Raw genomic sequence first — 13,617 nt, forward strand, 5'->3', positions numbered from 1 at the left:
CCCTTCAAGAGCCTACATGGTTTATGGATAGCTCCATATCAGGTTTGCTAAATGCCTTCATTCTTAGTCACTACATTGCAAGATGAAAAATCATTAAACACATATGTAAAACAAAGTATCGTTACTAAGATTAGAACTATGCCTAACGTATATGTGCACAGTCGTCTGTTAGTCAGGAACGACCATGTCGAAACGCAACCATCGACCGTCATCAACGAAGGGGGAATTCAGAACCTACAGGCGAAGGAGACAGACCGCATGTAGCCATGTGGTGGTCGATATAATCTCTCCAAGGAAAGCAGTATTTAGTTTACGGCAGCACATGGCGATTTTTTTAGCCACCATCGTAGCGTGCAGTGCAACCAGCATAGTAGGTAGGAACGCTAACGTTTTAACTAATTTGATGGAGTAGCGCTACTACTCGAAATCGGTGCTTGAAACGCGTGCTGCCAACGGTCAAACTTGCACGATGGGGGAGATTCACCAATTTGATTAAATATGCGTAAGGCAGCCTACTCGGACTATAAGGCCACATTGAACGGTTTAATGGATGTTAAATTTGTTGGCTCATTGTTTATATTCGAAACGAGAGTCAACGAATCAACTACACACAGACATAATATTGAGGAGTAAGATCGTTTACAACAGTGGTTCTCAAGTTTTCGGAAAGGTCTGACGAAACGTAAGAATTTGCTGCTGAAAAAGAGAATGTACAATACACATGCATCATCACCTTTGCAGGTGAAATTTTAAAATATCTCAGCATTTAATTTCAGATTTGTAAAACCATATAGGTAGATTTCATTGAAACACAATACAATTATTTTTATCATTCAAATTGCTGTTAAAAATAAATGTTGATAAATTAAAACTTTACCGAGAAACCCTGGCCCGTAGTATTTGATCTGCGTGGCGCATCCTCATGCCGGGTGTGTGAGAAATGCCCGTTGATGAACGGTTGTTGCCGGACGGCTATTAATCAGCGTCGTGTTCTTATGAATTTGAATAACGTATACTTGCGCGGGGGGACGCAATCATTTCCTTCGAATGAGGTCATCCAGTTGTATCGCACACCACGAACGGTAGGTGAAGAACGAAAACGAAATGGTGGGAACATTTCACCTTGGGAGTGCAAGATTCCGCCCCCTCCGACATACTGTAACAAGCAGGTCTCCAACAACTAGCAGCAACAGTTAAAGGCTATCAGAGGTGATAAAATCTACTGTTTGCGTGTTTCCAATCATTGAATGGAGCAACTTTGAATTGAAGCTATTTATGCATTGGAGAAAATTGATTATTGCATAATAGTGTGTAACAAAGTATTTTTGTATAATGAGTACAAATAATGTAAACAATTTTTAATAACAATTATTGTTTGAATTAAAAAAGCTTGTCTAGCGGATTGTTATTTACAGGGCTGTTACAAACTAAGCAAATTCCAATCCGCGAAATCCGCGACTAACAAAAAGAAATCCGTGACTGCAAAAACAAAACCGCGACGAACAAAAATAATGGTCTTATCATGTAGAATCACATTTCAAGGCAATAATTCAACACTGCTGCTTTCAATCTATCGATACTTTGATCAATCAATATAAAAAAAATAATAATGTATGCCGTATAATATTTTGAATGGCAAAGCAGAACTAATTTCATTGTTTATAATAAAATAGGTCCTTGCATTACTAATGGCCTAATCAAACTACAGGCTTTATCACTTGTTAAATAAAGTTCTGGGGAGTTCTTTCTCCAAGAATTCTAATGAAATTCCTATCCAAGTGTTTTGCAGTGTTGGTAAAATCTCAAACTCTCAAATCTCATCGGCGATTCAAATCATGCGTGAGTCAAATCGCGATGTGCATCATTGCATAATTTTTACGGGTTTTTCATTGCTGAATGCATTGAATTAACTTTTGTCGCTTAATACAATGGTTAATACAGTAATGTCCCGATTTTATCACCCCTTGGTGAGTTTTGGGGTGATAAAATAGGGCATGTGACAAAATCGGATATGATCAATTTCAATTTTCAAATGATCAAATCAATTTATGACTTGGGAAGGCAAAATGCGTACACGATACCCGGTATTTCTTGTTTAAACGGATTACATAATCCTTCACAGGTAGGGTTAGGCGGGGCAAGATGGGTCACGGGGTAAGATGGGTCAGGGCCGTTTTTGAGCATCGTGTACATTTTCATGTGGAGATTATGACTTTGTAGGAGGAATAATTTGGTTCTATATTATTATCACTCGATTTGATGATAAAATTTTATTTTGGTAGAGTATGGCAAGGTAAAATATTTTTCAGCATTGTTTCTTATGCGAAACACACTTTCTATAAAACATGTAATTTCGTCGAGCAATGTAAAATTTAAACATTTTTAGTAACATAGTGAACGTATTATAAGTAATGTAGGTGATGTTATACTAACTGCGTTAAAATAAATAAATTTGATCGAAAATTAGACATTCTAACATGAACTTACAAATGGGGCAAGATGGGTCAGCACATACTGAAGGGCATAGTTCGTATTCAAAACATATTTTCCATTGCTGGTTTAATCATTTTAAGGTTACTTTTGACATAATGATGTTAATTTGTTTATTGAAAATATCTATTTTTTGTCTTTAAGAAAGCAATACTTAGACGGCTTGTTTTCATAAGAATTTGCAGACATTTTTTAATGTAGAGCCATTTCTTCATCCAAGGCTTCAAAATTATTTTTTATTCAATATAATCATTGGCAGTAAAGCTATCTATCTGTGTGTAATTCAATATTGGGAATAAAAACAATATTAATTGCAGTATTTAAAGGTGACCCATCTTGCCCCGCTGTTTGACCCATCTTACCCCGCCATTTTTTGATTGACAGAAAAATAGACTTTTACTTTAATGACTCGAAATGGAATAAAAAGTGGAGTTTTTGTTATTTCATACCCTTGGCTTACAGATTATGAGCCATTTTTATAGATCCATATTGAAAAGTTGAATTAAAAATTAAAAGTTGAATTAATTTCTTGAAAATCTTTGTTGTTTACAGTATTATTTACAAAAATAACGACTAAAATTTTCAAATTTTTTTGGGGTGACAAAATCGAGTCGAAAACGTGATAAAATTGGGGGTATGCAAAATCGGTGAGTGACAAAATCGGGTCAACACTGTAAATGCATATGTGAACAAAACATACACCACGATTGCTTTTTCGAGCGAAGTCATCTTAATACGGCGAGTGAGCGAAGCGATGCGATTCTGTCCGAGAAACTCAAGCGCGGTGCTGTTCCTACAGAATCGCAAGCGAGTTAGCTCGTGCCAACACTGGTGTTTTGGTAGATTTCTTTCTCAGAATTCCTTACCTAATAGTGATGCCACTGTTATGTGGCATTGCCTATTCACCATTTTTGCATTCCTATGTCATAAGACTAACTCGATGATGCTCAGCTGCAAGTCCGAAAAAAAATTTCACTATATCATGAATCAAACCCAAACACCTTCAGTAGACTATAGTCTTGTATGTAACCACGCAGTTTTATCGCCTGGAAGAAATCTTCAGGATTTTTTTAACAAGATCCTGGACGGATCCTGGAGGAAGGAAGAGGGTGGGATTTCTTGAACAAGATTCTGGAAATATCAGACTAAGCGCCTGGTATATTCTGGCACATTTATGGCTGTGTTTCAAAAACGTAGAATCCGCCAGGACTCAGTAGTTACTTAGAGCATCATTAAAAACCTTTCTACAATTTCGCGATTCAAAATTTTTCGTTTCTTTGTCATTCTTTTGGTCTTGCAATGTCAAACATTATTACAGCAATTGAAACGTCATTGGAAATCATGGTTGGTGGTTGCGAATCCGACGGTCTACTGCTCGCGATAGATGGGTGGTCAATATACAATGTAATCTCTCCAACTAGGTACTTTTATAAGCACACGAAGCAGAATCCCGCAGCTCCTCTGTACTCCCCCTGCTTCAATATGAATTATGCAGTGACGATAACTCCATTCTCCAATTGACGTACATCACACCATATATTAATCAATTTGTACAATCCTCAGACTTTATAGTCATTTCTGTCCGCTACTGCATCTATTTTCCAGAGAAAGTTCCTTAATTAATTGCAAACAATCTAGTTCTTAATGAGTCTGGTCCTTTGTAGATACCCAATAGCCAACACATTTTACGTTAATGATCTTCAAGATTATCATTGATCAATTTGTGATTTGCCTGCGACCCAACGCCATCTGAACAACCTACTTACTTACTTTAATATACGACTGGCATGGGAATTCAGGGAACTTATTGTAAAGTTATCGACAACGAAGGTACGCCGTTTGGCATGAACTCGTTTGGCCTAAAATAATTTGGCATATTATTCTTTTGTCACAATTAATTAAAAATAACATACCTATACATATTCAGAAAGAATTTCAATTTTTTCAGATTCAGGGAATCATTTTTTTTTTTTGAATGCACATGCGAAACAAGCGACAAAAGAGAACCAACGACAAAGCTTCGTTTTTGTCGGAGATAATAATGACAAAGATCCGAAAAATTTTGTCAGCAACAAAAAAGAAGACAATCTTGTTGCTAACTTTTCATCCCGTTATTTTGCTTTTTTTTTTCTTTTAAAGCAAATTTGGATTTAGGCAATCATAGTTTCTGCTTTTATTGAAATAATCGAGAATCGAACAATGATTACAAAATTAGCATCGTATTTTCGGAAATATCAGAGCATGCAAGGCAAATGATTCTTGTCATATTGTGTTCGGTTTCTGATAAAGGTTTGTCGCCAGGTGCGTTTGTCAGTAACAAACTCTTCCTTCCCTTTAAAATTACGAGGTTGCTAGGGAAAAGGCAAAAAAGTTGATGCCTTCTTTTGAAGCACTCGTTTGCTCGGCGCAATGCAAAAGGAAGGTCATTCTTTCTTTTATATTACGCGATTGCTCGGGATAAGGCAAAAGAATTGATGACGCCTTCTTTTAAAGCATCCGTCTTGCCTTCCTCATTTTAAATATCACGATGTCCATGTTCACCGTTAGCCTACATTGAGTAACCAGTGTGTGCATACAGAAAAATGACAAGATAGGCGCCGTTGAACCATCCGACGACCGCTCCAGTTTTCATGTTCGCTAACGGTTCTGACGGGTGATCCCCGTCAATCGAACCTACGGTACGACCGCCATTGTCATCGTCGTCTGGCTACCTCGTGCTACAAATAACATCACCCGAACGCTATTTTGGGAGCCAATCCCCCTCCCATTCCAGCTAACGCCCGGCAATCGAATAGCTCCCGCCTAGTAGCATCGCCGGGTCTGATGACCATACAAGTTGACCGGTGCGTCATCTACTAGCCGGCGGAGTCCAGTACTGCTTCCTGACGATCTCCAGGCCATCAACGCCAGCGTTCACGTCCACCGACGTATTTTCATTATTATTATTATTATTTATTCAGACTAAGGCCGAAGTGGCCTGTGCGGTATATAAGAGTCTTCTCCATTCGGCTCCAATTGCGCGTTGGTCCTCCACGAGCACCGTCCAGGTCTCGTGACCATCGAGAACTACCGATCTAATAAGCGTTTTGTAGATAGTCAATTTGGTACGGCGGCGAACTCTATTCGATCGAACTCTGTCTTGCGGAGTCCAAAGTACGTACGATTTCCAGCCACTATGCGTCTCCGAATTTCTCTCGTATTTTCATCGCAGTTGCAAATATGTTGACCGCCACCGACCCGCGGTGTAACACATCGCCCGCCCTGATCGCGTAATCTATATACATAAACATGAATTTCTGTCTGTCTGACTCTTATAGACTCGGAAACTACTGAACCGATCTGCGTTAAAATTTGTGTGCAGAGGTTTTTGGGGCCGGCGAAGGTTCGTAAGATAGTTCGAGGCCCCTCCCCTCTTTGAAAATGTATGGGAGCCCAAATGATATAAGCTGAAGTTTGGACCCCCTCCTTTCGCTAGATAAAAAGTCATGCAATTACAGGCCTCGGAAACATTTCAATTGTCTGTGAAATATCCATCACGTATTTTGGCTGAATTTGAAAGTCAGTTTTGCTTGGACGTATACTGCCTATGATCACATATCAGTCCCATTTTTGTTGGATTTCCTATTCGTATGGGGCAAATATGCGATTGTGGGCTGTATAGCCTATTCAGACTACGAGTTTTATCATTTGGATAAAACAATACAAATAAGTCTTTCAGTCCCATGTTGAAAATGTTGAAAATAATGAACCATAGAAAACGTTTCGATCCGGGTGTTTGGGTACCCGAGCAGAGTCCGCTATCAAAATATTATCAAAGTGATAACAAATTGAGTTTTTGATATCATAACTATAACATATTTTGATATAGAATTGCAGAGTACTCTAGCGAATATCATATTTTGATATTATTTTAATAACTGAAAATAATAAATAGAGTCACGGAGTTTCTATGGGAAATATTATTTTTCAAAAATCAGTATTTCTAAAACACCCATCACGCGAAAGTATATCGGAACCGATTTGCGATTTGGGCGTAACTTATTTTGTAAAACTAATTCCCATAACTGCTAGCGGAAAGCTTATTCTGTCGAATACATACCGTGGTTTTCACAGGAAATGCTTGCTTTAGCAGAAATTCGCCTTCCAATGTTTGTTTACAATATAAGTTACGCCCAAATCGCAAATCAGTTCCGAATATGCTCTCCTCTTCCATATAGGGTAATTCGCCAAATATTGAACGGCTAATTTCTTCGTTTATTGTTGAACGCACGTGCATTTCTTATGGGAGTTCAACAATAGGCGACAAAATTAGCCGTTCAACATTTGGCGGTTTCCCCTAGTGGGTAAACTAAAATGTTCTAACGGGGGATCTAGAATAATTTTTATTTTTTTTTTTCACTTTTTTGGTGCCTTCATAGAAATCTCAAATGACAGCCGATTTAACCCCACCCCCTGTACGAAAAAATGACGCCCAAAGTTATTTGCAAAAAAAAAGTTATTGAAGGAAATCTAACATTGGGAAAGGGCGGTTGAAAAATCCAGAAAAATCTCATACATAATAAAAGTACGATTCCTATCTTCTATATGAATAGAAATTATTTTCCGTTACACGTTATATGAAGATTTTTCTTACGGATTGAAAAGATAAATTATGATATCTCCTGCACGACGATCATTCTGCAGCCATCAAAGTGGCTTCGAACTACAAGAAGCTTATTAATTACGTCATAAGCAATAAATCGAGATAAAATTATTTTCTATTATCTCGATAACTGATAAGACTGAATAATAATGACATAAAATGATTCAACACCAAAAGTCAAACTTATTTTGATATTTTTATTTTGATATCATCTCAAATAAATTAAAACAAAACAGAAACTGAATTAGATATTTTTCTCATATCAAGACTTATAGAAAATAACTAAATGATAACTAATCTAGTTTGTAAATCTTGATATTGCATAATATGTATTCAATCAAACGAGTAACTAAATAAGATATCAGTATTTTGATAACACTTTATGCTAAATTAATGATTTCGTGTGTGTTACTTCTACGTGAAGTTAAACGATTTACAATGATATAGAAATGCTAATATCATCTTCCAAACTTGGACGTACATGTTCATGATAGCATTAGAGGCGAAAGTATAGAATTGATAGTTCCGTTAGGATACGGCAGGCATGAAGAATGTTTTATAGAAGTCGATTTGAAAGCGAGCGGAGGCAATATTTGTGATGGCATATATCGCACGACCTTCCTTCTGCCAAGCTCCCGTATGAAGGGGAGGAAGAATATCAGTGTGGAAGCTGATATATCTCCACTGGCAAAAGGAAGGTGGTTTGACTTGCTCATATGCCATCGCGTGCGGAAGGATTTGCTATCGACGAGTACTGTCTCCAAATTTCTAATATGACATCAGCATTTAGTCGAATAGGATTTTTATTGCACAGTTCTGTTATCTCATTGCAGTATTTTGATATCACTTCATGATCCATGAATCAAAATAATAGCAAATTGAGATTTTTTGTTTTTGCTCGATATAGTCATTATCACAATGAAAACTCATTATGTAAACCGTAGAAAATTTGCCCAATACCAAAATAAGTCTTTTTTCCGTGATATCAAAAATTGTTATCATTTTGTTTATTTGGATACAACATTCAGTTCTCAACTTTTGATGTGATTACTATTAACTCGACCACAGGGTCACCAAAATTTGATATTGCAAATGAAAGTATCAAAATATCAAAATAAGTTTTCAGTTTGTTTTCATTCTCTGCTCGGGTAGGGTATTCATCAGGGCTCGTTAATTAATTTCGAAGATGAAATTAATAATAATATCAGAAAACTTTCATGTTAGAATCATTACGAATTTGCTCTCGATGATTACCTGGAAGACTTTTAAGAGTGGTTGTGCTTTCTTGTACAGACATTCAATAGATTCAAAATTATACGACATTCCTTTCTGATGTCGTCACAATGATCGCTAAAAGAAAGTTGGTGATCTACTCGTACGCCGATGATTCAAAGTGATTTTTTAAAAAGTATGAGAATGCCGAGAGCTGTGGCGGCCTTTTTTGGTGAACGGTGATTAACAAAACATATCTGGATGAGAGATTTTTTCGGCAGATATTTTAAAACCGTCTGAAACTGCCCACTTTGTAACAGCATTCAGCCGTAAATTCCCTACTGAAGAATATAATACGTGCTGAAATCTTGTAATGATCTCTGAGGTTGCTGGATTTCACTTGGTACTGAATTTTCTACAATCTAATCTAGGCACTAATCGCACAATTGGGGTATCCAGTTACCCTTGTGAGCAAAGGCGTAGGATTGCCTATTCGGAGATGGAAATTTCGATTCTCGGTCGGTTGTGGGTGGGAAACTTTCTCGACACCCTGGACTAGAGGCCTTGATAAGAGAAACGCGGATAGAAAATGTAACTCTGCCATGCAGTCAATCTTCTTCATTAAAGAACAACAGATGAAAAGGAAGAAATTGTTTATCCAGGTAATATTTTACATATCGCTATTTAATGTTTTCACATCACTTGACAATAGAATCCAATAAACAAAACAATTGCATTTCATAATTTATCATTGATTTGCATATATTATTGATAACAAAAGTAAAATTCATTCAAAATTTGTTCATTCATAAATGGTATTAAATCAAATTTAGCCATTATCAATATTTGAGCCGATGCTTTGGCTGCTTGACAGATCTCTTGCTCGATTGACTGCTATTTTTTGACGGTTCGATTGGCGAAATGATGATTTGTTCCGAAATTCAAGGTGAAAATCAATCCTTCCCTCCCATTTGATCAAAAAGTTCATAGATATAAAGTTTTATATCAAGATATTCTATTTCTAGTGATAAAGCTAGTAGTCTAAATAGGTAATAACAATACGGCGTCTATTATTGCCAGAAAAAGCGAAGAAATCTTCAATCCCAGAATAATCCTCCGGAAATCGAAACCAATCAACTCCAGCATGGTCTTGCTTTGTAGTCGTACATCTTACCGCTAGGCTCAATCTACATATCTCCCGATCATCGTCATCACCGATCAATGACACTAAAAAAGTGTTGACCGTAGGATGACGACACCGTTCAGACATAAAGTGCCGTGATCAGACTCATAACAGGTATGAGAGCAATGCCTTAAAATATTCAGATGACATCACGTTGTGAAGTTCGCTTTCTGCCACGCGGTAGGTTCCATCCATACATCCATGAATAATAATTCTCGAATAGCCCCGGATAAGATTCCGACTTGATTTGGAAACTAATAACGTGTAACGCAGTGTAAACGAACGATATGGAATTTGGAGGGTTTCTTGGAAATGCTTGGTACCAGTAATGTAAACACACCAGCAGCAAAGCCTATATGCGAAGGTTAAGCATGATATCATCTTCTCCGGCGCGAGAGGAAGAGCGAATGCAATAGGCGGCAGAATCTCAACATGAAAGCTGATGTGTTATCTCAAGCAACTCAACCGGTGTTCCTTAGCAGTTGTTGTAACCAACACGGCCCGAGCCATGCGACTAGGTATGCGTATACCCATTTCTGTTGGACTTGTGCAGCTTTGCACTTGATTAAGTGATTAGATTGTTATTTTCAAGATCACAAATACTAATCGATGGAACAATGTAGATAAATCAAGATATGGAATCACTGCATCGGTTATTATTACATGACGTAAGACGAGGTGGTATACTATTCCATGTCATTCAACTACTTGATTGTAACTTTACACATTCGTACTTTGAGCTCAATAAAAAGCCCGTCTTTCACTAAACAAATATCAAAAAAAAAATATTGTTTTGTTTTCAAAACCATATGAGTCCAGCCCTCACCAGTCCACATAAAAAAAGAAAATCTGGACTGATGATTTTTTTTTCAATCTGAGATCTACCTGAAGGATTGGGCTATTAAAATGCTATTTTCTTCAAATTCGCTTTGTTATTTATTTGAGTTGTTCCTCAAGATAATGAATTTCATCCCAAGTGTTATGCTATCTTTGATTCGACTTTGTGTTATTTCTACTGACTGGCTAAAACTCCATTTTCCCACTGGATTACGTCATTCTAGATATTCACTGAAACCAAAACATCCCGCTCCACGACCCCGTTCAAGGCAAACGTCATAAACCAAGCGTCCGACCGACCATCTCGACAAGATTGCGGGTGACATCACCGTTTTGTTTGCATTCAGATTTTTGATCCAACAGCCATTGCGATGTGCGTTATGTCCTCCACTACATGGGTACCGTTTTCAAAGGTTTTCGTCATGCCTTGTTTGATTTTACTAATTCAAATACCTGCCTTAGTCGAATTGTGAAAAATCTCACTATGTGACTGTGTTGATGGAATTTATTCATCGTAAAATACGTGAAACACCGCCTTCAAGTCGGTTGTAAATAAAAGCAAGGTTGAAAAACAGGGATGCCATGTATAGCTTCTGTGTTTAAATCTTTAAATTTTTGTATAGGTAAATGTTATTTCATCTAGATATTTCAGTAGACCATAGTAAGAAATATAATTAGAAAATCAATAATAATTTTATTTTCATTCCAGATCTATAAAAAGCAAAATGACGATATTGCCCTATATTTCATGCCATATACATTATTTGCAAATCGAAGCATCTTCTGCTCAAATTTGAAATTGATCATACCATAATTGACAAAACTGTCATCAAATTAGTTAGGTACTTATTCCAAAATCGAAAAACTAAATTTTAAATTTTAGTGTTCAAATCTATATACATAAAAATTAATTTCTGAAACTACTGAACCGATCGGCGTGAAAATTTGTATAAAGAGGTTTTTTTGGGCTGGGGAAGGTTTTTACAATGGTTCGAGACCCCTCCCTCCTTTGGAAAGGGGGGCTCCCATACAAATGCATAACTCGAGAACTAATCAGAGAATAAATCTATTTTAGGCGAAACGAAGTTTGTCGGGTCTGCTAAAAATATAATCAGCCAACAAAACTGTATTGAAGTTTGTAGAGGAAGGAAGGAAATCAGCTTAAACTTTATGGTTTGTGGTCTTTATACGAAATTTTACAAGAGAAGGGAAAAACCAATTATGTGATTTTTTTAACAGACCCCAAACGGGATTGCGTTTTTACCCTCGGGAATTGATGCTTGTTCGAGAAATACATCTCGTACTTACATGACGGTAACGAGATATATTTCAAGCTATGACTATATTCCCAGTAAAGGTTCAAAAACAAAAACGCTTTAGAAATAAATGTGGGTAATTAGATTTTGACAGAGATCTCAAGTATCTCGTGATATTGGAAAATAAATTATTTATAATATTCATAATAATCATAATACATAATACATAATAATAATAAATTATAGGAATTAGGATGCAAAGCATCTGGCAACCTTGTTGGTAACAGTTAATAATGACGTCATCCGCCCGAAAAAGAAACCCCATTCGACACTGTGGTTTTAAACCAAATAAAAGTATAATCTTCTTTTTAAAAAAAAATCATCCATATCTCACCTTTTTTTGAGGTCCTCGTTCTCCTCCCATATCCGCTTGGCGTCGATCTCGAGTTTAGCCTTCTCGCGGGCCGTCTCGTCCAGCAGTTTGCGAGCATCGTTCAGCTCGTGGTCGTACATCTGCTTGATGTTGGAGACCTCCCGGGTGACGGTTTCCTGCGAGGTGCGTACCTCCATTGTTAGGCGGGAATTTTCCTGCTCGAGGAAGCGCACCCGGTCGATGTAGCAGGCCAGCCGGTCATTCAGGTTCATCAGATCAACCTTCTCCTGCATCCGGGTGAGCCGGGTGGGGCTCAGTGGGCTAGCGGGGCGCGCTCCAATGCCGGAGGAACCTCCCTGAACTGGGGTGCTGGCCGTCACCGGGACGGGCGTCGAAACGCCGGATCTCTTCGTTTTCTGGGACATTTCAAATTATGTTTTCTTCGTGCCACTGAACACTGTTTCCTCCACTTTACACACAAATACTATCTCAAACTAAAACCGTCGTCGGGCCACCGCACAAAAATACACTGCCGGGCTGCTTCTTCTTGTTATCCTTCGTTTATTGTATTTTCTGTCTGCCACCGCGCTTCCTTAATGGCCTCAAACGAACGAAAATCAATATTTTCACTGTTGAAAACGTAAACTATTTTTCCGAATTTTACAAAACACTTTTAAACAAACTACCAAGTTTGGTCCAGGAGATAAAATTCCACCAGATTTTGAATTGGCTTCCGACGAACGCAAGCAAAATTCACACCAGCACCGTCGCGCTCAAGTACAGATCTGAAGAAAAACCCACGCCTCGGAAATCGTCGGAGACTGCTCGAAAATGAATGTTCGTTTATTCGATTCTCTCACATACTTTCTCTTTCTGAATTCGCTGAATTCGAATTATTCATAAACACGCACACCAACACAGTTAAGGTTCACTCAGAAATTACGGATTTAAATTTTAATTGAAAAGTTTAACAAAACAGGTGTGAAGAATGTCGAATGTCGTTAATTAACTTGATATGTCTAAGGGCCAATTTCTTCACCTCCGCTTAGTGCTTAAACCAGTTAAAAGCAAACAGTTAGCTTAAACAGTTAGAAGCGAATGGTCATGGGTTCGATTCCCAGTCCCTCCACCAAAACCCTCGTCAGTTGCCGGATGCGCAGCCTATGCGGTGGTGTATTGGGGTGCGCGCCGTCACGGCTGCCTGATAACTACTGACAACTTGTTCTTCTCGGAGGTATTGCGGTTAAGTAACACAGAGTGCCTACCAAATAAAGAAAGGAATAAAAAAAAACCCAAATTTATCCACAAGTGGTGATGATGCCTTTCTCGATTCGATATGTTGAATTCGAATTCAAGACAAAATTTTCAAAACGACTTAACTGATTTTGTAAACAAAGATTCTAACGACGATTTGACGAATCTGATAACTCTCCCAAGCAAAACAACACCATCAACAAGTAGCGGAAACCATCACCTACCTATTGATGGTGTTGGTTTGCGTGGGAGAGCTATCAGATTCGTCAAATCGTCGTTAGAAGCTTTGTTTACAAAAGCGGATAAGTCGTTTTGAAAATTTTGTCTTGAATTAATGTTGTAAATGCAGTGCTTATTGCCTACATTTCGG

At 37.8% G+C, this 13,617-nt stretch overlaps 1 protein-coding gene across 1 annotated transcript in view; it reads right to left on the minus strand.

Annotated features, from left to right (window-relative positions):
* The window catches only part of LOC134226872 (lamin Dm0-like), a 37,784-nt gene extending 24,998 nt beyond the window's left edge, over nucleotides 1-12,786 (minus strand). The window contains exon 1 of the mRNA XM_062707926.1: nucleotides 12,015-12,786. Coding sequence (XP_062563910.1) covers nucleotides 12,015-12,418 — 404 coding nt within the window. The 5' untranslated portion in view covers nucleotides 12,419-12,786. The remainder of the gene's footprint in view (nucleotides 1-12,014) is intronic.
* Nucleotides 12,787-13,617: the final 831 nt, after the last annotated feature.

The sequence above is a fragment of the Armigeres subalbatus genome, chromosome 3, assembly GCF_024139115.2.
Source record: "Armigeres subalbatus isolate Guangzhou_Male chromosome 3, GZ_Asu_2, whole genome shotgun sequence".
In the NCBI taxonomy this organism is placed as follows: Eukaryota; Metazoa; Arthropoda; class Insecta; order Diptera; family Culicidae; genus Armigeres; species Armigeres subalbatus.